Source organism: Lynx rufus, unplaced genomic scaffold (genome assembly GCF_022079265.1).
Source record: "Lynx rufus isolate CCGP_SWC_20201006 ecotype Redwood Valley unplaced genomic scaffold, mLynRuf1.p SCAF_1, whole genome shotgun sequence".
Lineage (NCBI taxonomy): Eukaryota > Metazoa > Chordata > Mammalia > Carnivora > Felidae > Lynx > Lynx rufus.
This window is the reverse complement of record NW_025814823.1, coordinates 18744817-18771387: the sequence shown is the minus strand read 5'-3', so window position 1 is coordinate 18771387 and position 26571 is coordinate 18744817. Positions and strand designations below refer to the sequence as shown.

General features: G+C 43.7%; 1 protein-coding gene across 1 annotated transcript in view; it reads left to right on the top strand.

Moving 5' to 3' along the window:
* FOXO1 (forkhead box O1) overlaps positions 1-25819 on the top strand; it is a 97617-nt gene extending 71798 nt beyond the window's left edge. Inside the window, exons 2-3 of the mRNA XM_047079108.1 lie at positions 20675-22030; positions 22500-25819. Of these exons, the coding sequence (XP_046935064.1) occupies positions 20675-22012 (1338 nt within the window). The 3' untranslated portion in view covers positions 22013-22030; positions 22500-25819. The remainder of the gene's footprint in view (positions 1-20674; positions 22031-22499) is intronic.
* Positions 25820-26571: the final 752 nt, after the last annotated feature.

Below are 26571 nucleotides of genomic sequence, written 5' to 3'. Positions count from 1 at the left end.
CCATCAGCCCAGAGCCTGATGCGGGGCTCGAACTCACGGACCGCGAGATCGTGACCTGGCTGAAGTCGGACGCTTAACCGACTGCGCCACCCAGGCGCCCCCTACATTTATTCTTTTAAGGCCTTCATGTCATGGCAGCGGCAGTGGCGTTAGGGGAGAAGAAGTGAATGCATCCATTTGGAAGACCGGCCCACAAGCGTGAAGCAAGGAGGAGGGGATTCACGATTCACGTGGATGCACATTGAAGGATTTGGGCTGAATTAAGAAAGTCGTGCCTCTTTGGATTGGTCTCAGACATGGAACTAGTTAAAATCATGTACTAAATGAAATGCTCCCAGAAGGCATCTGATGCGATTTGAGCTCTGGCGTGACAAACTAGCCAGGATAGTTTTGTACTTACCTGGACATCCTTGTCATTTAGATTTTACCTTCAACCCTTGAAAAACTGGTGGCTAGTTGGATCCATTTTGCTGGGTGGGGTTTCACACTCCTGTTTTTCTGCATTAACTTCGGGTTCACCTGACCTGTGCTCAACTGTCTGCAGAATCTTGGATCCCATGAAAATACATTCCCCTGTTCATTTCCTTAGAGCAAATGTTCAGTCCACCTTCACCCCGGAATCGGATGTGTGGTCATCAATGTAAAGGAATTTTAGGTGCTGTCAGTGTTTGATAAGAAATCATTACCCTTTCTCTGCATAGCAGGAGCTGTTGAAGCAGAGGTGATCAGTCTACAGTAGTGTTTCTCCCGCTGAAACCCTGACTGGCCTATTGGTATCTGGAGCAATGATCTTGTAAAGAGTCCATTGTGAAGTTGGCTGTGTGTATGTCCAAGGGAAATATTAAAGGGGAAAGCGGGGGAGGAAAATTCCAGGAAGTTGAAAGGTGAGGTTGACACGTCCTCATTCACCAACGATGCTTCTGTTTTTCTTTCTGAAAAACAATGATGATTTAAATATTGATCTCAGAATGAACTGGCTTTTATCCATAGCCATATAATTATATTTTTAAACATGCTTTCTTAATCATGTGTTAAATAACATCATACTAATAAATAGCCTTCTATTTGGTGTTAATGACCCAAAGTACCATTAACAAAGCATTTCTCAAACTTGCCTATCATGTGAAATACTTGTTAAGAATATTCTGGGATTTCATCCTTTTCCTGTTGAATCAGAATCTCTATGAAATGACACAGTAGGTTATTTTCTTAGAATATCAAAATTGAAAGGAATGTCAGTCATCAGGCTAGTTCAATTGTTCCCAAACCTGGTGACCCTCAATATCGTGAGTGTTTTAATACAGATCCCTGGCCCCACTCCATTCATACTTGAATCCCAGCCTCCGAGCTAAGGGCTTTATTAGTGTTTCTGTTTTCAGCAAGCTTTCTGGAAGAGTCTGATCATCAGTTTGGAGTGATAGCCACTCATCTGTTCAGATGCCTTCAGGAAAGGAAAATTGACTTGATGTGCTTGGTTATTGGGCTAGATCATAGCAGAACAAAGAATCCTCTTCTGCTTATCTATTGATTCGATCAAATAATGTTTACATCTCAGGTATTGACCAGTAGGTGAGTGTGGGCAGTTTCGAGATGAGTGAGCAGGGTCCCTGCCCTTGAGAGTGGATTGTTATTCAGCCTTTCTCAAGGGATTAATTTGGGGGTGGCATGAGAATCATCTGGAGAGCCTTTTCAAGCCCCAGCAAATCAGATGGGCATGTGCCTGTGTGGTGGGGCCAGAGGAGTACAGGGCCCGACTCTCCTTCTTCCCCTGCTGGCTACTGGCCATCTTCCATTTGTCTTTCTCTTAGAACTTCTCAAATATTTTAAACATCTAGGAAAGCATGGAGGCTAACATAGCATCCACATGACACCGCCAGGTTTTAACAGATGTCACTTATCTTGCTCTAAGCCTTCTTGTGTTGGACGGTTTCTTCAAGAAGTCTGCCTCCTGGCTGGGCTGATATACGTGGGTCCATTAAACCTCTGTAGGAACCCGCCAACCTTAAATATAATCAGTGTTGTCAGTTAATATTGCAGAATGTCATAGGTATCATTCTGCAAATTGATTTTTTTTTTAAGTCAGCATTATGTTTTTGTGAGATTTATCCATTGTTGTTACATGACCCGACATGACCGCATACTTAACAGTAAAATCAGGAAATTGAAGCCAGACAGCTTGAAAACCTTCTTAATGGAAAAAATTCAAGATGATGTGGGTGGGAGAGAATTTCTGTTGAGTTTTTAGTATAGAACATTGTTATTTATGGGAAAATAGTTGATTTGAATTACGCACTATTTTGAATAGCTCAGTATCAGCTCAGTGAGAATGAATTGCATGTTGTATGAAAAGTTAATTGTTTTTATTTACTGTGGGTGTATAGTTATTGCAGTTTGGTCCAAACAGGTGAAAGTTAAGATTTGTGGCCTAAAACAGGAAGCAGATGGGGGCTAATTAAAGTTCTGTTGTTGGTAAAAGGATGACTGATCAAGGAGCAGCTGGCTTCCCGATTTAAACGCAATTTGTACTGTTGTTTGAGGGCAGCCCTCTGCAAGTTTTCATGAGTATCTTTCTAAAGTGAAGGAATGTGTTACAGCAACAAGTGGGAAGGCTGTTGCACTCTATTTTTGTTCACCTTTCTGCCTGCAAGCGGTACCTCTTCAGAGTTTGTCAAAGACCACAAAACCCAGCCACAGTTTTCAGTGGTGCTCCATCCACTCTGGACACCTATTCTACCTTGGGAAAGCCTGAATCCTCTTCGGTATCCTCCAGGAAAGTGCCCTAGTGTTTGATTTAATGTTGCATTTTGTATTTCTCCCCAAACTCTCTCCTGATGGATTTAAAAATGTTGGTGCCCAGGCTATAAGCCAGGAAGGCCCATGTCTATCTAATGGAAGCGCTAAGAGGTGCGGTGGAGACTGTCTTGGACCCAAGTGTCTTTGAGCTTCTGGCTGACCTTACTTTGCTTGATTGTGCCCTGGATGACTTTCACCTTGAAATGACAGCATCTTCTGTTGCTACTGCTAATAAAGGTTGGATAAACATTGAGACCAAGTGCCCTGGATGTGTTTTGCCTGAAGAACAAATCAGCACTGGGTTCTTTCTGAATTTGTGCAGGGAGGTGACATGAGGTCAGATGAGGTTAGCCTTGCCTGTAGTCAGAGGCTAGACATTTGCTTGACATTTTGTAAGTGCTTTGCATGGTTATCTCATTTTAATCCTCATAAAAACCTGGTGTAGTGGCTATCATTCCCACTTTGCAGATGCGGCAGTTGAAGCTTGGAGAGGTTAAGTGACTCAGCCAAGGTCACATGTTTGCTAAATCTCAGGAGTGGGTTAAGATCCAGGTTTGTCTGATAACAAGCCCTGTTCCTCAACCACTGTACCCTACTAGTTTTGTGTAATACTATTGTTTTTTTTCCACTTCTGCTTTAGGAAAGAGCTATTGTTTCCTGGAAAATCAAAAATCTTAGGATATGGTTTATGAACTTCATCTTCTTTGATTATGTAAATATTTATGTGTGTATGTGTATGTATCACATGATACAGGTCCTGGCACTTGATAGGAAATCAGTTTTACTTTGTTTTTGTTTTTAGAATGAAAGCCTGAAAGAACAGGCATGGGTTTTTTGTTTGTCCTCTGCCCCCACCAAAGGAAGTAGCTTTATTCAGATAATAAAAGCTATACTATACGTGCTCTTTTTTTTTTTTTACATGCTCTTTCTTTTAAAAACAACAGCAAAAAAGACAACATGCAGAGGTAAACTAGAAAGTAAAAACCCTCATTACCTTCACCATCCAGAGACAGCATCATCATATTCATGAAAATGTCTGTAAAAGAAATAACTGACCATATAGATCTCATGTCACTGGTAATAAAGAGCACCATTTATATTAGCTACAAACCCCTCCCGCCCCCCCCCCGCCCACCTCCACCCCAAAAAAAGTGTGCTCTAGAGGTTGCAGAGATGTCATAATTGACATTCATTGTCAAATGTTGTATGTAGACTTTCCAATCCTAGTCGCTATTTTTGCCCAGGCTGGTCCTACACCAGTTCTGCTACTCATTATGCTAATGGGGAGAGACTGCATGCGGGTACAGTTTTCATGACCCTAGAAACTGACCCTCTGCTCACATCACAGTTCTTACAGTATGAAGAATGGCGTCACAGTCAAAGCTTGACCCAGGAGAAGTCTCAGGAGTCTGTTATTTTTCTATTTCACTTGTCTTCTAAGCAAATCAGCCTACTACACTCCTCCTGTTTCCTCTTCCCCTTCTCTTCCACTTCCTGTACCTTGTGTGCCTCTTCCTTTTCACAAAACATTTAGGAAGGTGGGAGGGATTTGGAGATGAAATTAAGGGTGGGTCCATTCTTCTCCCCTGGTAGCCAGCTCTGCCTTGTGCATTTTGTTGACTGTTACTCTGTCATGTTTGGGGGAGGGGCCTATGCCAGACCTCCTTCCTACGGAGTGATTTGGCCTGTTGGACAGTCTGTGTCTCCTTCGTTCTTCAAAGGGTAAGAAGTATGTTTCCCAGAGCACCTGGGCTTTCCAAGGTAACTGGGACAGGTGGTTGTTTGGTTGGGAGCTCGGGCAGCTCTGCCCCTTCTACCTGGGGCACAATCCTAAAACCTCACAAATGCGTAGAACTTTTTGAATGCTTTTGGAAGCAGTTGTATCCATTACTACTACCCTGGGAGGCAGGTAGGACAGGCATTATTTTTTCCACTTTGTAGACAAGAAAGCTAAGATACACAGGACATTAAATTTGTCCAAAGTTACATGTACGAAGACAGAGCCAGACTTAGGTCTTCCACTTGACCACCATCTTGCCATTAGGGCAGCATTTTCCAAAGTGTGTGCCACTGAAATTTGGCTTCACAGCAGAGTCTGTCAAGAAGTATCAGGGAAATTGTGTGTGTGTGTGTGTGTGTGTGTGTGTGTGTGTGTGTGTAGAGGAGTACACGTGATCACACCTACAAAACAAAAAAGTCTAATGGAGAGTATTTTGTTTTTGTTGCTTTGTGTATGAACATGCACATAGGATTTACTTTGGAGGTGTTCCAGGAGACCTCAGTGGTTGGAGGGAAATCTAATCTTTGGGGACCTGGAGGGAAAGTCCAGGGGATGCTGTTACATGGGCATGGTTGGGGGTAATGCTTTGGGAATAAAGACTACCCTGCGGGTGGAGTGGGAGGCTGGCCTTGGGGAAGGAATCCTTGTCATCATGTCATTGTCAGTTCAGTAGGAGCTTTATGGAGTAGGGCTTAAACCAGAGCACAGGACAGTTCTTCAGCAGCAGGACTAGCATTCTAGGACCAGTTGTCAGCGTTGTCAGGTAAAGATCCGTAACTGTAACCTGAATGACAGCTGCACTGTTTTTGGCAAAGATAGACCGAAGAAATTTGGACCCAGAACAGCATGCTGCTGCATCTTGGCACACGTTTGACAAGGCACACTTCCTGTGTGAAGCCATCTGCCTCAACATGCCTACCCCCAGCATTTCTTTAATATTTAATATTCAACTTTGCACTTGTTGTTACTCTTACTAGATTGGCTAATGATGGGGGGGCGTGACGATAAAGGTGCAAATGGCAGATTCTGCATCCATCTCATTACTGAGCTCTCCTCCTTCCTTTTAGCAGAAGCAGAACTTGACAAAACTCTTGTATTTTGAAGTAAATTGTTCAGGCAGAAATGATGGGTTATTTTCCACTGAAATCTCAAACCAAGGAAACAAGTCTAGCTTCTTAGAACTGATCTTGGACATCACACTTGATGTCTTGTCTTTTCTTTTCTTTTCTTTTCTTTTCTTTTCTTTTCTTTTCTTTTCTTTTCTTTTCTTTTCTTTTCTCCCTCCCCTCCCCTCCCCTCCCCTCCCCTCCCCTCCCCTCCCCTCCCCTCCCCTTTTCTCCTTCCCTCCTTCCCTCCTTCCCTCCTTCCTAAGAACAGAGGATCTATCTGCTTTCATCCTAAGCTGTTCCAGGAATTGAGTATAGATCGAAAGTTTACAATACAGTATTTTTAACAATCAAGGTAGAAACTCTGAATTACTGGGAAGTGTTTGGTTTGGTATTGTTGTGGTGGGGAGAATGACCTCAGTAGGAGGAATGGCTGGGAGAAAGTGCTGTGAAATGGATGGGGAAGCCAACAACCTAAAGAGAACCTAATTCTCGCAGCAACGGTTTCTCAGCTGTCCTCCAGAAAAGTGATCAGAGAAAGCATGAGACTGTGTGACTTAAGCTTTACAAAATGTTTGAACTCCCTGCTATTGTTTCTTTGTTTGCTAGTGACTTTGTGAGTTTTAAACTTGGCTGTAAGTTGCACGGCACTAACTTATTTTGGGCAAGAAAGGAAAGGAGACGGGACGCAGATGGAGGCCAGGGTATCTATGCCACAGAAGAACGTGGGATTGGCCATAGGTGGTGGGGTTTATGCCCACAGTTGTGTGCTTTTACGGTCAAATCCTGATGGGATAATCAACCATTAAAAATTAAGTTCCCAAGGTTTAGACCTCTGTGTGTGTGTGGGGGGGGGGTGCCTTTCACGAGAATGGGGGAGGTGTGGTGGGGTGGGAGGGAGTGTTGTGTGTGTGATAAGCCCATAGCCTGATGCCATCTCAGGCCACCCTCACATCACTGCAGTCCAGCTGTGGTGGGCCATTCTTGGCCCTGGATTCCATGTGCCCCCACCAGGGCACTGACTTAACTAGTGAATAATGTGTTGTAGCTGTATTCATGCTTATGTCAAATGGTCTATGGTTACATTGTAGGGCATTATTTCCTTTAATTTCCCTTTAGCTGTTCAAAACAACCTGAAAGATGTTATGGTCAAGCCCAGACAATGACCTCAAGAAACAAAAATAAACCTTTCAAAAAGCGAGAACTGAATTTGTATGCTGAATGTCGTGAACGAGGGATAAAAGTATGAAAACACACTAGGCTTCACGAAGGGAGAATTTAAAAACTCGTTTTCAAAACAAATGGTCCCTGCCCCAGGATCCTGCCCTCCTGTGACTACGAGAAAATCTGAGATTATGCCATGAGTTCCAAAACAACCAAGTAGCATTCAAGTCATGAGACAGAAGCTAAACAGCTGCTTCAGTGATCATGTTCAGAGACATCAATCCGGTCCTGAAGATGACACTTGTGAGGCTGTTCCCGCACACCAGGCTCCGCACAAGCTGCAGCAGAGCCCTGTTAGAGGGCGGAACCGCGGGCACCTCTCAGGGTGGGGAAGAACCGTGCCAAACAGCACCTCCCGGAGATGCTTTTGTTCATCAACAAAAATTTATGTGCACGGTAAAATACACCCACACCCACTTAAATTTTGGGGTAGGTGAAAAAATGTCTGCTTTTCAAGCAGGACACAGACTCTCCTTCTCTTCCACCATCTTGTGGGAAGATGGGTTGGCACTTTCCTCCAGGGTCCACATCGTCCTTTTTTCTGATCTTCTTTGCTCTCCTGTACGTTGCATGTAGGATGCAATGCAGGCTCCTCGGTGACTAAAAGGTGACTCAGCACCTTCTATTCCAGCCCCCATTCACCCTGTGGTCCTTTTGGAACAGTCACGTGTGTGTATGTATGTAGGTATGTATGTATGCGTAAATAAATCAATAAATAACCCAGCCTAGAAAACTGAAAAAAGAAAATGTTTTGTTCTACAATTGTATGCTACTCTAGCTTAATTTATAGCTACTTTAAGGACTAAAATGGTTATCCAATATATTGGTGTCCGTCTTCATGAATTGTTTAATAGAAATATATTGTGGCTTTAGAAATGGTTGAAATGCAAAACTTAACCTTCTGGGGGTAGGATTGCACTAAAGAATGATTGTTTTAAACTTTGTTCAACCAGTAACAATTCTAAGCTATTACAGTCTTAACTAGGTTGTCAGAATCTGACTACATTACTTTTCTCAGTAATAAAAAACAAATTAATACCAAAGAGACTGCCATTGGAAATGGCCTTGGAGAAATGCTGAAGTGGTCTGTTAGGCTGACGTCCCTGCATGTAGTTAAGTATCTGTGATAACAGGGATAATTTCTAGAGAAACTGATTACCTTTGTTGTAGAATATCAAGAATTTACAGAAAAATTCTCTAATATGCTTCAGACTGGTAGCATCTTTTACAGTTTGGGTACTCTGTGTGGTTTCCAAACATGTTCCCGTTTGGTCTGCATTGTGCCCCTTTGCGTTGTGTGGTGGTGAGGCACCAGGACATCATCTGACTTGTCTGATTGACCTGTGGGAGTAAGTGACCTAAATTGAACCTGAATACAGGACCTGCCCTCTGGGAAGACCCTTAATTCTGAACTCTATTGGCAAATGCATACTTTTTAAAGAAGGTGGAGAAAAGGGCATCCCTGAATATACTAAATACATATATCATGGTGGAATTCCTAGCTGTGGCTCAAAGTATCCTTGAATGCAGTAGCTTGGAAGAGATACAAAACATTTGTACTGTGTGCAAGATTTCAGTCACAATAGTTGTTATTCACAGTCCCCTTTTGGAGGAAATTCAAAGTGTGATAACACTGAGAACAATGAACACTGAAGTTCCAAAGAGGAGGTTAAGGTACCACCAACTTTGGGCTCAGATGAGAAGTTCTCAGGTTTGAATCATCCCAAGAAATGCTTCATTTATTCATTTTTTTCTTCACTGGTCTCCCTCTAAGTATTTAAGATAGAGCTAACTGTACAGAATTCTCCCTTTGCTTTCTCAGCCCCAAACAAGAAATGAATATTATGTGTAATAAGTGCATTTTCAAAGATAATGCCTTCGTAGAAATGATATTTATAACTACTAAAAGTAGCAGTGAGGTTTTTGTCTTTGGGGATTTATAAACACAGTCTTGTACTTTTCATTCTTGGCTGCAGTGTTGTTCATGTTTCCAAAGAGGACATGAGTTCAAGCTGCAGCATTAGAGTAAAAAGTTCAATGCAAGGAGAACTTTCCAGATGGTAAGGTTTGCTAATTGCTCAAGTGAGGATCCCCAGGTGGTTGGGGCACCCTTTTTTTTTTGTCTTGCCTGACTTTGTCTCTTCTCTCTGGAATAAGAACCTGGCTAGCCCTGTGGCTGAGCTCAAAAACTGTGAAACACAAAGGATACTTAGCAGGCTGTCCTCAGGTCATCTAAATCTGCTTCCAGGACAGACTCTAGTTGGAGCTTCCAGCACCCCCTGAGCCCAGGAATAGTCTTGGCGAAGCACTTTCCCCTGGGGCTGGCCTTCATCTCGACCTGAGGCCTGACTGAGGTTGCAAATCCTGTGGGTATCACTAACCTAAGTGTGCTTACTTCTGGTGGAGTGTCCGTGACTGTGCAGGGGTGAGCAGGGGTGAGACTTTGCAGGGGCTGTTGTTCACAGTGTGGGCGCTTACACAGGGGAGGAAAGCTGTTTTTACAACTAAGCACAGCGCCATATTGACTGGAGAGCCCTGTGTGCAGATGCTGTTTGAGATGTCAGGTGTAGCCTCGTGTTAGGACACAGGATCTGTGCTGGTGGGCAGGTGTGGTTTTAGGGTGGACACGTTGTGGAAGGTTTTGAAGGCTATGATGTTTGTAGGCCTTTAGGTAACCACAAAAGCTGCATTTCTGAAACATGTATTTGGGGTTCTTTTGGAGACCCTGCGCTGTTGATGTGGGCACCTGATGGTGCTGAAGGAGCCTCAGTTGTTTGGAAGGAAGGTGCAGAGAGTAGGGCCATTATCCAGCGAACACACCTACTGTCTCTGTGGTCTGCTTGCTGAATTGGATCCCGATGTCTGCAGGATGCTTGGAAACAGCCCTGGCTTGGCCCCTGCCTCCCATGGCTGGGGGGTTTTGCTTTACCGTGGAGCAAATGGGCCCAAATGATTTTGCTAGTATTAGGTCAACCAGTGATTTTTTAGTAGCTATTTGATTTGGGACAAGAATTTTTGTGAGCTGGCCCCTAAACAAGAAAGTACACGTGCTCAGCAGTCACAAATCGTTGCTGATTAGCCAGAGTATTCGGCAAGCAAGCTAGTTTCAGGATTCTATATAACTAAGAAAACTTTACATTGCACGTGATATATAATTCAGAATATTATATTTTTGCAGTTTCTTTCCATTCTTCTCATAATCTGGATTTGTTACATTTGAGTTCCAAAAAACAAAACAAAACAAAACAAAACAAAACAAAACAAAAAAACCCCAACCCACTTTGACTTCATACTTCTTAATTCTGTTTACTAAGGGTAGCATTTCTTGGTAAATTATGCATTCAGTGGATTCATGTTCGCCTAGATTTTCAGACACTGAACATATTTAGGGCAAAAAACAATTCTGTATAGTACATTCTATGGATGGGATATTATCCTAGAGATTTTAATCTCTCAAAGTTTCAGGTGTGTTTGCCTTTGAATTTATATTCAATTCATAGAGTTTTTCATTGGCTCTTGTAAACAGTTGGGGTACATGCCCTGTTTTTGTTTTTTTGTTGTTGTTGTTTTGTTGGTTTTTAAAGCTGATTTATTTTGAGAGAGAGAGAGAGAGAGAGAGTCCCAGGCAGGCTCTGCACTGTCAGCACAGAGCCCAGTGCGGGTCTTGAACTCACAAACCATGAGATCATGACCTGAGGTGAAACTGAGAGTCGGTTGCTTAACCAAGTGAGCCACCCCGGCTCATACCTTGAATAAACATTCACCTAATATGAGTGGGTTAAAGGGCTCATCACAAAATACTTCAAAATTTACTTTAGTCCTTTAATAACTTTAGAAAACTTGAACATTGATCAAATTGTTACACACTGTGTTTCATTTTGATGCCAAATTTGAGTTATTCATCAGAAGAAGATAAATTCTCAAGTGTTCTTTTGTTTTTGGTTTCTACTTTGTTTTGCCATACTCTGGTAGCCAAGTTCACCAGTAGTTATTCTTCTGGTAGCCAAATACAGAGTTAGTTAATTAATTGCTTGTAAAGCACTGCATTTGTAGAGCCACTGAAGATGAGAAAAATGGTATGGCCTATAAAATAGACACAAATTTTCATTAGGAAACAGCAGGAGCACTTCGGCAACAAATGAGTTTCCTCTTAATACTATACTATGGTGTGGCCTTCTGTGTCTGAGACAGTCCATATTCTGAGCAGTTAATTAAATAGAAGTTTCAGAAAGGATGGGCTCTTTCAGGCCACCAGATGGTCAGGATGGGGTGTTGAAGTTCTCTGCCTGGGACTTGGCAGTGCGCGGTCTTTATGCCTCCCTGGAGGGGGAGGTGAGTGGGTTAAAGGATCGATAGGGATTCCCGCATGCTGCACAGAAACTAAATTAATCCCAGGAGACACAAACTCCACTTTGAAATCCTTAGCTAGCCTTAAAAAACAAAAAAAACCCAAAAAACCCCACACATTTAAGAGAATTCTAGCTAAATGAAATTTAGTCTCTCTGTATCCACCACTGGGACCTAATTAGCCAGAGTTGATGACACTCATTTGAGAGTTGGCATTATTGGCTTTTGTGGCAATGTACTCAGGCCAAAGTGTATGACAGCAGGAGGTAGTTTCTGTTTTCCAGACTTGACTTAAACAGGGGTCTACATTAGCCACTTTTTTTTTTTTTTTTAAAGTAAGCTGGGCACGGAGTAGCCCAACACAGGACCCTGAATCACGACCGTGAGATCAAGACCTGAACTGAGATCAAGAGTTGGAAGCTTAACTGGCTGAGCCACACAGGCACCCTGTGTTAGCAACTTTTATGGAAGTTATAGAGAGAGAGTGATTAACATCAATACCCCATGATTTGGAACACAGGGAAAGATGCTTGTACCTAAGGTTTCAACCTCACCTGGAATTTTTGGAGTTTTGTCTTTGAGCTTCCTAGTTTCTGATAGTGTGAAAAGCATGGGGCATTAAATGCTGTTGGAAAGACTTTCCTTTTCACGTTCTGAAAATTGAGGGGCTTTGCCCTTTCTTTCATAAAACAGCTTTCTTCGATAATGGGGTTTTCCTGTAGGACACAGCAAGGGGAAGCACTGTGTTGTTTTGATTAGCACCTTCTGAGAAATAAAAGCATGGGATAGTTCTGATATAATCAAAGTAAATTTTCTGCTCTATCCGTGGAGATTTTTTCTTACACCCTGATGAGGTTGTTGGCTGACCTGTTACTCTGAAATACTTAGGCTTTTGGCTAATGTGAGAGCTTATCAAAAGGCAGGCGTCGTCCCGCATTCTCACCGGGGCCATCATCTCAATGGGGTCATTTTCCGCACTGCAGGGCTTCCTCCCTGCCCCTCCTCTCAGGCTGGGGGTGCTTCCCTCTTCCCTCTTGGTTTCCTAAGACCATAGTCCCATTCACTTGTAGCTCACCTTTTCACCAAGTGTTTGGTCCTGCAATATGTTCTTGAAATCCCTCACCTCTTCAGGCCCCTTTTAGGGTTTGTTCTCTGCAAAGTAAACAGTGGTGAGTGAGCGGTGTGTGAGAAGAGATGTAGAAGGGGCGTTGCTGTAACTGTCCTCCTGCATGTAGTCTGTCATCCGTCAGCTGGTCTGTCTCCTTGAACAAACCTCAGGGACCCACATATGTTCTGACATGGGTCGTCCAGAAAGCTGACAGAGCACGCTAGTTAATCACATTTTTACATTTAAAATCCTCGCAAGGGGAGAAAACGGTTTTTCTGTAAAAGAAGGATTGCAGGCTCAGTTGTGAGGACCTGGAAACCAGCTTGAGGAAGACTGTTAAACAGGAAGTTTGTGATGAATGATTTTTAATCAAGTTGTAACCATTCACGATCGCTTTCAAATTCCTGTTTATATATCCCTTTGCTTCCTATCAGAAAGAGGCCAGCCTTGATTTCCTCATCTTTGTGTCCAGGGGTATGCTAAGCACTTCCCATATATGTTATGCTGTTCAGTTCCTAGCCATCCTATGTAACAGTCCTGTGTAGTTACTGCTTCACAGATGGCAAGACTGAGGCCTAGTGAGATCAAGGTGCTCCCTCAAGGTGGCCCTGCAGTCAGCTAGACCTTGGCTTCTGCCTGTCCGTGTGCTGAAACTTCATGGTGCTCATGAATTCTTACAGTTGTCTTTTTGGTACTGTCTTACATGAGAGCATAATCTCCCATATGCTTTTTTTGTTGTTGGAGGTTCTTTAACGTAGTCATATTTTCCTTCTTTGGAAAGATTTGAGTCAGAGAGAAAGCTGTTTAGAGCTAAGAGTGTATTGATAGCCATTTGTGAATCTATAGCTAAGAATTGGTTTGATTAGGGGAGGGACCCTGCATGCTCTTGATACTTGTTCTATATTTCTTCTAGGAATAGAGCCCCAGGTGCTTGTGCTTCTTGTAAATGAGCTCTTGTATACGTTTCGTATAAGTTTCTCATCTGGATTTTAATCTTCCTGAATTCTATTTTCTGTAATAGGAAATGGGAGTGTTGGGCCAGATGACCTTCCCAGTGCCTTCTAGTTTGCACATTTCATGAGGCTGCAAGTCTTTTCTTCCCAGCCCTGGGATCACTGGAGAAGCCCAAGTCCTCATTGCAAACTGGGGGGTGAGAGTGTGCTGTGGGGTCATTGATGTTCAGGCAAGAAGGACAGGCTTCTGGAAAATGAGATCAGCCTGAGGAAGAAGAGCTGAACACTGCTGGGGCCTATTGTGTAAGCATGTAGGTTAGCCATTCACCATACATCTTCTATTACAACACTTTGAAAAGTTGAACCTATATGGCGTCTATTGACATCACTTGTAAAAAGAACAATTGGCAAACGGTCACATATTTTCCTTCCGTTTGCAAGCAGAATGGATTATTTTGCAAAGTTGTTTTATTAGCAACTAATGGGAACTCTGTTGAATAGAGATTATTTCTACTTTCTCCTTAGTTTGTTTTCACTCGTAGAAGTGCAGGAAGAGATGGTGTAAAAGAGAGGAAGCAGGAGGAGGGAGTAAAGTCCATGCTGGGAGTCTACAAAACAATTGCCTGCATTGACAAAGAGTTCACAGAAATGAGATAAAATGCTTTTGGAAAAATCTAGTTTGTCTAGCATTTTGAAAGAATTTCTAGAATTTCTAGAACAACAAATTCATTTAGTCATGTGTTCCAGTGTCTTAAGTTTGAAGTTCTTTTTGTTTGATTTGGTGACTACTGCTCACCCCCACCGTGTGGCAAGGTGACGGGCAGGTCTAGGCTGCAGGGGCCCCTGGGGCCTTTCCATTTTCCTTGTGGGTCCCCACAGCCTCCTTATACATGCTTTCCCCAGGGTGATGCTCATACCTGAAATTCACACTTCAGCTGTTATGGTTTCCTGCCATAAAGAGTCACCATTAGAATTAAAGGCAAATCATATTTTGTCAGTCTGTTTTACCCAGTGAGGCAGAAAATTCGTTTTGTACACTAGTATTTGTAAACAATTATTTCTGCTCCCTCAAGATGCGTTCATGTAACCTTAGTCTTGAGTGTGTTCCTTCACAATGTGATTCTTCACAATGGCGGAGCCAAGGAGGTGGTTTTTTGTTTTTTTTTTTTTATTATTATTTTTTTTTTTTAATTTTTTTTTCAACGTTTATTTATTTTTGGGACAGAGAGAGACAGAGCATGAACGGGGGAGGGGCAGAGAGAGAGGGAGACACAGAATCGGAAACAGGCTCCAGGCTCTGAGCCATCAGCCCAGAGCCTGACGCGGGGCTTGAACTCACGGACCGCGAGATCGTGACCTGGCTGAAGTCGGACGCTTAACCGACTGCGCCACCCAGGTGCCCCGGAGGTGGTTTTTTAGCTGGCAGCAGTGTTGCATTCAGACTCCTGAAACCTAGGTCTGAGCCCTAGTTGGACAATTAATTTTCTGAGCCTCAGTTTTCCCATGTCTAGAACAAGGCCAGTAATCCCTGCCTTATAGGGATCTTTCAAGTGTGGAATGCGATGATGGATTAAACGCAGTTTGTATATGAAGTAAAATGCAGACATAAAGTATGAAGGCCCGGGGTTCGTGAACAGGATGTACTCAGCCTAAGTTGATGGTTTTCTTTTATTTTTGGTTATAAAGACAAAGACCCGAGTAGTCTTAGAACTGCCGAGCAGAAAGAAAAATGGAGTGATGGCAAGACCCATGGCTGGAAGGCGGTGATCTCTGCGCACACCAGTGGACAGGCTAGATGGAACCAAGCTGGCAGCTCAGGTCAGAAGGCAGGATTCAGAGTGATGAGTGTCCAGGGTACAGAAAAAGGGACAGGAAGGAGCCCGGGGCAGGGTAGGGGAGGAGAGGTGCAAACCCAGGGCCAGATCAGAGCATTCTTCATCCCAGGTCTGGTAGACCAAAGAGCTTGCTAGTCTTGACTCTAGGACTAGTTCAACAACCTTGGTTTTCTTTGTTCAGGCTTCTAGTAGACTAGAAGTCTACTGTAACAGAGTAGGGGTCTCCAAATGTTTTTTGTAAAAATCACATATCCTTTCTGATGTCACATTTATTCATTTGTACTACAGCCATAGATTGTGTATGTTATATAACACATTTTGCCAATATAGATTTAAAAATGAGATAAAAAACTTAAAGCAAATGAAAGGTGTGAAGATTTCTTCTTGTGCGTCAGCGACGCTCCGATTATTGCTTTAAACAGCGGGGCTGGGAGCCTCTTGGGGAGGGGCAGTTCCTGTCCTGTGTCCTCAGGGTTTCTAGGGGCCAGCCCCAGAGCCTAGCTTCTGCCAGCCAGAGAGGCAGGGGACCAGCAGGGCTCATTTGTAACCACCCTCCCCAAGGAGACACAGGACTGTGGTCTCTTGACTGTGGCCCGGGTAATACCTGCCACTCCTTCCCTTGTCGCACACTGGCTGAGTCCAGAGAGCTGAGAGGCCACAGCTGTGTGTGGTGCCCACGCGCGAGGCTCCGTGGCAGCACCTTGAGAAGACTTCAGGATTCTGATACACTTACTGGCAAGGGCAGTAACAGACCAGCTTTGGTATCTGAGTTCCTTTATTATTAACGTCTCTTCACAGCATCTGAGGTACTGTCTGGTGCAGAGAGAAAACATCTTAAGTCTTACCTCAACGCTGGTCTACTTTTCCAGTACCTAACACGTAACACCTTATTAGTGGCAACAGTGCAAGGTATGATAGTAAATTAGACTGATGGTTATCGTACAGATAAAGTGTCTAAAACACAGACATTTTATAGATGCCATTATCCTAATAATAACAACAGTAACATCAGCTAATATTGATTGAGGTAAGCACTTTACATGTGTTCTCTCATTTAATCTCCACAACAGCCCTGTCAACGTAGAGCCTATTAATCCATTTAACAGATACTTGAGTGCCTCTTGGTGATGGAGCTGTGAGGATACATTGTACAAGAAGACAGACCAGGTCCTGAGCTCATGCAGCTTACAGTGTAGTGGGGAGCCACACATGCCCCCAGGGGACCACACATAGCAGAATCATAATTGTGGTGAGTAACCAAGGTCCTGTGTTAGCGGTAGGATGGGATGGTTCCAGAAGGAAGGGACGTTTGAGCTCAGAGAGAAGTTGGAGGAGGTGGGGATGGCAGCCTTTGATAGGAAGATGTCAGTGCTCCTGGACAGTGGTTTGTGCATCATTTTCTGTCCCATGTGGCTGTTTAGGTGGACTTGTTCTTGGCCCAGGTCAATCATAAAACACCTAGAGGGCAGACTCTGCCTAATTCCTTCTGTTGTCTTTCATTGCACCTAGCACAAACTAGGTCTCAATAAGTGTGGTTTGGCATGAATTGGTATGTGAACACATGGCCAAAAGATGTGTAAGACATTACACCTTCCCTGTAGTGTGTTTGGGATGTCAGTCAACAAACATTCCTTGGCTTTTTCTTGTGTGCACATCATCTTTGTGTGTGTGTGCGCGTGTGCATGCGTGTACACAGAACTCTTCTAGGGGCTTCAAGATTAGGAAATAAAACCAGACTTCTGCCCTTGTTCTTTAAGGAGCTTGGAATCCATAGAACTCCTGAAATAGAGCACCTGGGACTTGGAGGCAGGCTGAGCAAGCAAGCACATACCTTGTGCAGCTCCTTCTGCCCCCGACGCGACCCGCCCAAAGGTCCCGGGTCAGGTCAGGCTTCCCAAGAAGAACGTGCCGCCCTGCTTGGGGGGGCAGGTTGTGGGGAGGGTATGTGAGAGGAAATCCAGCTCAGCATTAGTAAAGAGCCCAGGCTGCAGAGAAATACAGCTGCTGGAGAGGAAATTTGCTCATGTGTCCTTGGTTGGGGGGTGAGGGTGGGGGGGTGGGCGGAGTCTAATGGCATAGCAGCTTGTGATTTGGCTAAGTAGCTTGCAGTGTATGAGTTTTCTATCTTCACAATCTGCCTTACTTCTCAGGTAATATTCTGTTTGTAGTCAAAAAACTGAGTATCTCCAAGCACTGACAGTCGAAGAGTTTGCGGGAGAACCACAGTTTCCTCCGGCCATGGCTATGTCCCGCAGGGGTCTGCAGACATAATACCCTTAATAGCAACACATATTTTTGCAGGATTTACCTATTCACCCCGCCCCCACTCCCTATCATAGCCCTGCTGGCTGTATGAAAAACAGGAATTTTTGTAACAAGCCCTGCACAGCAAACCTTTTCCTGTTTGGAAAAAAAATTTTTTTTAATTGTTGGCAAAGTTAGAAGACAGCTCTGTTACTCAAAGAGTGACCTGAAATGTCCTCTTAGAAAAATACGGAGCATGATGTTTTGATAAGTAGGGTATTGCTGTGGACCCTCCCCCTACCACCCTTTTGGAGAGGGGGGGTAAGTCTAAGTGGTGAGTTAGTGTATGTCCCACCTGGCTTAGTGAACGCTTCTTGAACTTTTTAAAGATTTCATCATTACATATTCTGCAGTCTCATTAAAAATGTCCCCTAATTGCAGTTACAAATGACCTGATCTAATTATGAGTGTTACAGAGCTGCACCACCCTCTCCACCAGCCAGTGCAGACAACCAGGAAGCCATTATCTAGGAGGATCTTCCCCCCCTTTATCATTAACTAAATGTGACAGGGACAGGAGTCAAGCTTCCTTTCCTCTAGAGATTTCATCGTGGCTTATCTATGTGTCTATTGTGTTCCAAGAACAAGATAGTCAAGATGGAATATTGTGCAAACGCCCAGACTTTCAGCCTATAGAACATGTCGCAGGGTCAGACCGCTCGGCCCCTTTCCAGGTCCTCCCCAGGGACAGGCCTGCCTCTTTAAGGACAGATTTAGAACCTGCTTTGCTGGTGTTGGTGGGCCCAGGAGATGAGGCTGTGGTTCTTGGAGCGTACATAGGTGTGTGTTTAAGACCTTTCCGTGGGGTTTGGAGAATCTTATGGAAATGAAATAGGCCATTAGAAAAATGTAGTACTTGGCCTCTTTTAGGGATTCTTGTGTGTACTTAAAGTCCTCCTCAAAGCTTTTCTTGAGTTGGGGATAGATCAATAGATGGGAAGGAAGAGGAAAGTCTAGGGAACAAAAGAAACCTTCATGCCATCCACTTGGACACCTGCACAGCATCTAGCCTGGAAGGCCCATTCAGAGCCGAATCTGACCCGCCCGCGCTGTGTGCCCTGGCAGAAGGGTTTGTCACGTTGCTCCTCTGTTGCAATCCTTGGGTGGAATGTAGTACAGAGGGTCAGAGGGCATTTTGAAATACGGATTTCTCAGCCCTGGCTATCCGGCCTGACTCGACTCGGACTATCCCATCTCCTTTTAGACAGTGAGATTTTTTTCCCCGCATGTTTGTAATCTCTTTTTTAATAAGAAAGAACCTGAATTCATGGTTTGTGTTGAAGCCTGGGCCTTGTCTGTGCAAAGGCTTTTTCTGGCGCAGCGATTGGCACTCAAGCATCTGCATCCCACGTTGATGGCATGAGGATGTGGGCACTGTGGCTGCATCCCTGGGTGACCACAAATCCAGCCAGGGCCTTTTTGTGGTCAGGGTGAGGGGCCCCAGAGGTCCAGGGGGCTCAGTCTGCTAAGCCTTGTCCCCAGTTGGCAGAGGAAGCCAGGGGAAGCTTGGGAGACATGCACAGGGGCCTGTTCCCAGGGGTCTAGGACATCCAGAATCCTGCTCCTGGACTTGGCCTCAGGGCCCTGATGACAGAGGCTGCTGAATGAGCAGGTAGTGGGAGTCTGCTGTGTGCCTTGTTCTAGATGGGGAACAAAAAGCTACAAGACAAGGGCCCTCCTTTGGAGCCCATTTTTGCTTTTCCATATGTCCCCAGAGGCTCTTCAGATGCTGGTGATCCCATATGTGTCCATTAGGGGAGTTGGATTGGGGCTTCCTTATTTGCAGCCTGGCTTTGCTGCTTCTGCTGGAGCTTGAGACTGTCTTTGGCCTCCTTCACTGTATATTGGGAGTTGTGTGTTTGTGTTTGCAATCCCTCTGAGCTCCTGCCCACACCCCAGTGAATAGGAGGTAGGAGGAGGGGAGCAGGGCTCAAAATGGCAATATCCTCGTGCCCTCAAAGTTGGGATCTAGGCCCTACTTCTTGGGAACTGCTTGCCATGTGCCAGGCACCACTGAACATTTTATAAACTCTGTCTCCCTCTAATAGCCCTAAATGGGTCTATTACTTATCTCTGTTTTATAGATAAGGAAACTTAAGGCACCTAGGGGCCAAGCAGTTTCCCAAAGTTAAGTTGATTTTCTTTACCAATTGTGTTGGAAATACACATGGCACAGTTTAGTTGTGGAACAACTGTACTGAGCGACTGAAGCCTGGAGCTCTTTGTATTGCCACCCCTCTCCCCCGTGTCTTTTTGGATAGAGCATGACCTCCCTCCGATGCAGTGACCTGGAGTCAGTTGGCACATACTGCTGGTTATTTGTGGGAGGAGGGGTTGGTGAATAGCACTTGGATCTAAATTTTCTCTTTTTCGGCAGTTCAACTTTCTAAAATAAGAAATATGACCCTGTTTGCCGTATATTCACCTATATTAGCCTAATGGACTTGAAAGGTAGAAAGGAATCTAGGTCTTACTGGTTTTCAGGCTTTTAATTCTTGACTAAGAATATATCCTGCTTCACTTCTTTCTTTTCCATAATCACGTGGGCCCAGTAATCTAAAACTTCTCACTTGTGTAAATGGCATATGTTCAATCTGAAGAGAATTGGCAGTAGTTTTAGGGGTGATAGAATGGAAACGGTTTTTGCTATTTACGTAGCATTGTAGCTAAGCAAAAATTTAAGTGGTTTTCAAGTGAGTTCCTGTGATTTCCTGTAAAATACAGCTATGTAAAAGAAGGTGTCTATAATAATGCTTATTTAATTTTGTCCCCTCATTACATTAAGACACAGACACTGGGTTTGTTTTGGTTTGTTTTGAGAGCGTGAGCGGGGGAGGGGCAGAAGGAGAGAGAAGAATCTGAAGCAGGCTCCATGCCCAGTTCGGAGCCCAGCATGGAGCTGGACGTGGGTCCTAACGTGGGGCTCGATCTCCCGAACCGTGAGATGGTGACCTGAGCCAAAATCAAGAGTCGGACACTCATCCGATTGAGCCACTCAGGCACTCCTACAGGTGCCTGTTTTTAAGATAAGATACTATTTCTCTTGTACTGGTTTGGAGCTCTTTTATAGTGGAGTTCCGAACCCTTCTGATGGTATAGGTTGAAATCTGTACCACAAACTTTGAATGATGTTTACTTGTCTTCCATTAACATATATCTGTACTGAACAGTAAGTACTCCACCGGGAGAAGTACTTATTTCTAACATGATGTTTTGCTTTACAGAATTCAATTCGCCATAATCTGTCCCTACACAGCAAGTTCATTCGTGTGCAGAATGAAGGAACTGGAAAAAGTTCTTGGTGGATGCTCAATCCAGAGGGAGGCAAGAGTGGCAAATCCCCTCGGAGAAGAGCTGCGTCCATGGACAACAACAGTAAATTTGCTAAGAGCCGGGGCCGAGCTGCTAAGAAAAAAGCATCCCTGCAGTCTGGCCAGGAGGGTGCCGGGGACAGCCCAGGATCTCAGTTTTCTAAATGGCCTGCGAGCCCTGGCTCTCACAGCAATGATGACTTTGATAACTGGAGTACATTTCGCCCTCGAACTAGCTCAAATGCTAGTACTATTAGTGGGAGACTTTCTCCCATTATGACCGAACAGGACGATCTTGGAGATGGGGATGTGCATTCTCTGGTGTACCCACCATCTGCTGCAAAGATGGCTTCTACGCTACCCAGTCTGTCTGAGATAAGCAATCCTGAAAATATGGAAAATCTTTTGGATAATCTCAACCTTCTGTCATCACCAACGCCATTAACTGTTTCAACCCAGTCTTCACCTGGCACCATGATGCAGCAGACACCATGCTACTCATTTGCACCTCCAAACACCAGTCTGAATTCACCCAGCCCAAACTACCAAAAATACACATATGGCCAGTCCAGCATGAGCCCTTTGCCCCAGATGCCTATGCAAACACTTCAGGACAACAAATCGAGCTATGGAGGTATGAATCAGTATAACTGTGCACCAGGACTCTTGAAGGAGTTGCTTACTTCTGACTCTCCTCCCCACAATGACATTATGACAGCAGTTGATCCTGGCATCGCCCAACCCAACAGCCGGGTCCTTGGTCAGAATGTGTTGATGGGCCCTAATTCGGTCATGTCAACCTATGGCAGCCAGGCATCTCATAACAAAATGATGAACCCCAGCTCCCACACCCACCCTGGACATACCCAGCCAACATCCGCAGTTAATGGGCGTGCCTTGCCCCATGCGGTCAACACCATGCCCCACACCTCGGGTATGAACCGCTTGGCCCCCGTGAAGACAGCTTTACAAGTGCCTCTGTCCCACACCATGCAGATGAACGCGCTGGGGGCCTACTCCTCGGTGAGCAGCTGCAATGGCTATGGCAGGATGGGCCTTCTCCACCAGGAGAAGCTCCCAAGTGACTTGGATGGCATGTTGATTGAGCGCTTGGACTGCGACATGGAGTCCATCATTCGGAACGATCTTATGGATGGAGATACGTTGGATTTTAACTTTGACAATGTGTTGCCCAACCAAAGCTTCCCGCACAGCGTCAAGACGACGACGCATAGCTGGGTGTCAGGCTAAGAGTGAGTTAGTGAACAGGTAAGATCACCCCCGTGTCAAAAGACCTTCTGAAGCCAGGACTTAAAAGAGAGGAACACGGTAACTTGCCACATATCTTCCATGGTTGGGACTTTTCCTGATGTCAGCTGGCTGTTCCTTGCAGAGAGGCATCTTTTATCATTCTTTCTTTGCCCTTTTTTCAGCTTATAATTTTTTTTTCTTTGAGCTTAAGCATAAGGAATTTTCCTCTGACTGCTTTAAAGATTTCTTTTGACAGTTAGATGGCTGCATCTTTTTAGTAACTCTTCAATAAATGAATACGTTTGATACAAATCAAATGCTGCAGGTTTTTTTTATAAGTGGAATTTTCCCCATTGAAAGATTTCAGAGCTGTTTGAGAAAGCTCTAGCTTCTCCCATCCCCCCCCCCCCAAGTATGTCTGTCACTCTAATACGTTAAATCGAATTGATTTTAATTCGGCTGTATTTTCATTGTGTGTTTTTTCTAGGCTACACTTAAAAGTACTTCAGACTGTCTGACAGCAGGAACTGAGAGAAGCAGTCCAAAGATGTCCTTCACCCCTCCTTTTCGTTTTCTTGATTAAAAAAAAAAAAAAAAACAAACAAAAAACGAATTTCTTTTTTCCTTTCGTCAGACTTGGCAGCGAAGACACTTTTCCTGTACAGGATGTTTGCCCGATGTTTGCAGGTTATGTGCCGCTGTAGATAAGGACTGTGCCATTGGAAATTTCATTACAATGAAGTGCCAAACTCACTACACCATATAATTGCAGAAAAGACATTCAGATCCTGGTGTGCTTTCAAGTTTTGTACATAAGCAGTAGCGACAGAACTGTATTTGTGTGTGTTTTTGTTGTTGTTGTTGTTGTTGTTGTTGTTTTTTAAAAAATATCCATTTGGTCCAAGGAAAGTTTATACTCTTTTTGTAATACTGTGATGGTCTCATGTCTTTGATAAGTTAAACTTTTGTTTGTACCACCTGTGTTCTGCTGAACAGACGAACCACAGAGAACCAAGCTCTCCATCCTGCGCCTCCAAGGGACAGCTTTGGGCCTGTTCACATGGCCACTTCACATGAGAACCAATAGCCTGTTATCAATCTGCTGAATTAATGGACTTGTCAGACACCTTCGGGGGAAAAAATAGATTAAATGCCAGCCTTGTACAGGTCTTTTCTATTTTTTTGTTTGTTTATTTTGTTATTTGCAAATTTGTACAAACATTTAAATGGTTCTAATTTCCAGATAAATGATTTTTGATGTTATCGTTGGGACATTTTTGGAATAGATATCGAACTGTAATGTTTTCTTAAAACTAGAGTCTACTTTGTTACATAGTCTGCTTGTAAATTTGTGGAATCCCAGATATTTGAGGCAGCATCCATAATTTTCATTTTGTATTTCTAACTGGATTAGTACTAATTTTATACGTGTTTAACTGGTTTGTACACTTGGGGATGCTACTTGGTGTTGTTTCTGACTAATCTTAAAATCATTGTAATTAGTACTTGCATACTCCACGTTTCTGGCTCTGTTCTGGCAGGAGAGTGATGGTTAGTTATGGACATTTTGCGTTTCATGTTTAGGAGAACTTAGTAAGCTTTTATGTATGTGTTTTAAAGAAATTCCATCTGCTCCTATTATCCCGTGAACTAAAAGTACACGGTGTTTCAGGGACTCCTGAGGGGCCTCGTGATGTTTGTAGATCAGAAAGGGAGACCCGAGTCTAAAACCATGCTCCTCTCTCAAACTGGGAGTTTGGATCAACTTAACCTTTTGGAGCTGAGCTTCAGCAAATGTTTTCCCTCCTATTTCTGTGCTCTTATTTTGGTCTAGGTGGAGGTTGGTTTGATAGCTCTGCCTTGAAGGATTATGTTAAGACTCACACTTCATTCCTCTCTCCCTTCTGTCCTGCAGATTACTTAGCACACTGTGGAAATTTAGGTGGAAGGAGGAAAATTTAAAATAGGACTTCAGTGATTTGCAGAATGCTTTGTGTCCCTGAGTGCAGATGGCTACCAAATGGACTAGAGCTTGTTTAAAAAAATTGGGGCAATTAATTTGAAAGCCAACAAACCAGCTGTAGGTTGTATATTTGAATTTATTGTAAAACCTCTTATGGTAAGTTAGAATTGGAGAATTTCCTTAGCCTTTAGCAACCTAAACTACAATGCTGCATCATTATGTTTTAATATTTTGCAATTACCTGTAACTGACAGACTAGGTTAATTGGCTTTGCATCCGTCAGTATTTTCAAGTCTTGTGGAATGCCCTAAGTCAGCACAATAAAAGGAGCAGGTGCACAAAAATGTTCCTCTTGCCTTCTTGAGAAGGCTCTGATTTCTTTCTGTGTACTTAGCCCAGATCACACTTGCTTTGTCTTGCATGTGAATTGCCGATCTGTTGGCTTGGTCTTTCCTACATGTTTAACGAGAACACAAGTGTTCCTGAAAGATTTCCTATAGGAGGCCAGCTCTGTTGTAAGCTTCCCACTGTGACTTCTACTGTCTTGAAAGTTCATTAAACAGCCACCTGTCCAACCATCCTTACTGCTAGCCACTCCAAAATATGTCTGGTTTTGGAAACCCTAGTTCCTCTAAGCAGTGCCTTCTGCATATGTAATAGAACTTGTTGGTGCCAGAGTACTTGGGTTCTCTACTGTGTCCAGCTTCTTTCCTCCTCCTATGCCATCACATGGTGAGCCTCAGAGCCCCTGTTTGTTCATTAAAGAGGCAACTCCAGCAGAAATCACTCTTAAAATCTTATTACATCCTAGAGTAACTTTTAAAAAGATGTTTCTTCCTCCTGAGTCTGTGTAAATACCTCTTTTTTTTTTTTTTTCCTGCAGATTTTTGTGTTGAAATTCTCATGAATCTTGAGTATCTCTCTGGGGTACAGTGAAGTCCAGTGAAAGGCACCTTGTCTATTTTGAAAACAAACATTATGTGACCTCTGGTAATACTTTTTCTGTACGAATACTGACTTTCTTGAGTAATTAGTATATCAGTTATTGTACATGATTGCTTTGTGAAATGTGCAAATGATATCACCTATGCAGCCTTGTTTGATTTATTTCCTCTGGTTTGTACTGTTATTAAAAGCATATTGTATTATAGAGCTATTCTGATATTTTAAATATAAAGTATTGTTTCCGTAATATAGATGTATGGAATATATTTAGGTAATTAGATGTATTACTTGCAAAGTTCCGCTTCGACAAACTGACAAAGTCTAAATTAATTAGCAAATGTTGTATCCCAGTGGGCAGTAAATCAATGGAGCATACTGAGAAGAGGAGAAGGACACTTGAAATGGAAAAAAAAAAGTTTTCCAAAGGTATACAATTTGGACATGTTCAACTGCTGGGTATATGTTACCAACACCTCCCTCCCTCCCCCCAGACTTACTTGAAACTCTCACACTCAGCTCTTACGAGTTCTTAATTTATAACTGACTTTTAAATGAGAAGTTTCTCTTGTGGTTTTGGTCTGGGAGTTAATTGTTCATTAAAAAAAGGCAGTGTGGTTTATGCAAACAAAACAGCCTTGCATTACTCTTGGCCTCCTCCTTGAGGGTGGTGTGCACGGCCTGGCAGTGTGGCCAGGTGTGGCCACCGGAGTCCTGTCGGGATGCGGTCACATCCCCCCCGCATTTCACTACTCGAGTTCAGTAACAGCACAGATTCCACGTTCCTGTTCCGATACTCTCTGAGAAGTGCCTGATGATGCTGATGTACTTACAGACACAAGAACAATCTTTGCTATTATTGTATAAAGCCATAAATGTACATAAATTCTGTTTCAATGGTTTGGCGTCTTTCTTTCCTAATTGTGCAGAATAAGCTCTTTATTAGTGTTTTGTTGTTGTTTTTTAATGTTTACCTTAAGTTAAGCCTTGTCAGCCACAGTGCCATGGTTTCTTCAAATCTGGTATTTCCTTTGGGGGGCGGGGGTGGGTTGGGGAGGAAACAGTCCATCTGAGAGTGAAGTCCCGAGAGTTGAAGAACAAGTAAGATCCCTGATAAGGAACAACTCGGGAGTACCGCATCTTCGGAATGTCTGCGACGACATCCTGTGCAATAATTCCTAGGCATATTAAATCTCATGCCAGACGGACCATGCTAAAGGGAAAAACACTTGAAGGGCAAGTTAGGAGGGCACTGAGCACTAGCGGGTGTGCGGGGAGCAGTGGCTTTCCAGGGCCGTGCGCGTCTCTACCTCACACACCTTGCCGAAGGGGGAGGGAGGATTGTGTCCTCCTTTAAGTGGCCACAGATTGGAGGTTTATATGTTTTACTTTTCTTTTTTTCAGAAAGTGCCTGAGGAATGAGCTAGGATTAGATTAACATGGTTAAAATGCACTAAAAAAATTTTTTTTAGCATGTATTTATTTTTTGAGAGACAGCATGAGCAGAAGAAAGGCAGAGAGAGAGGGAGTCACAGATTCCGAAGCAGGCATCCAGGCTCTGAGCTGTCAGCAGAGTCTGACACAGGGCTGGAACTCAGAAAGCACGAGATCATGACCTGAGCCGAAGTTGGATGCTCAGCCAACTGAGCCACCC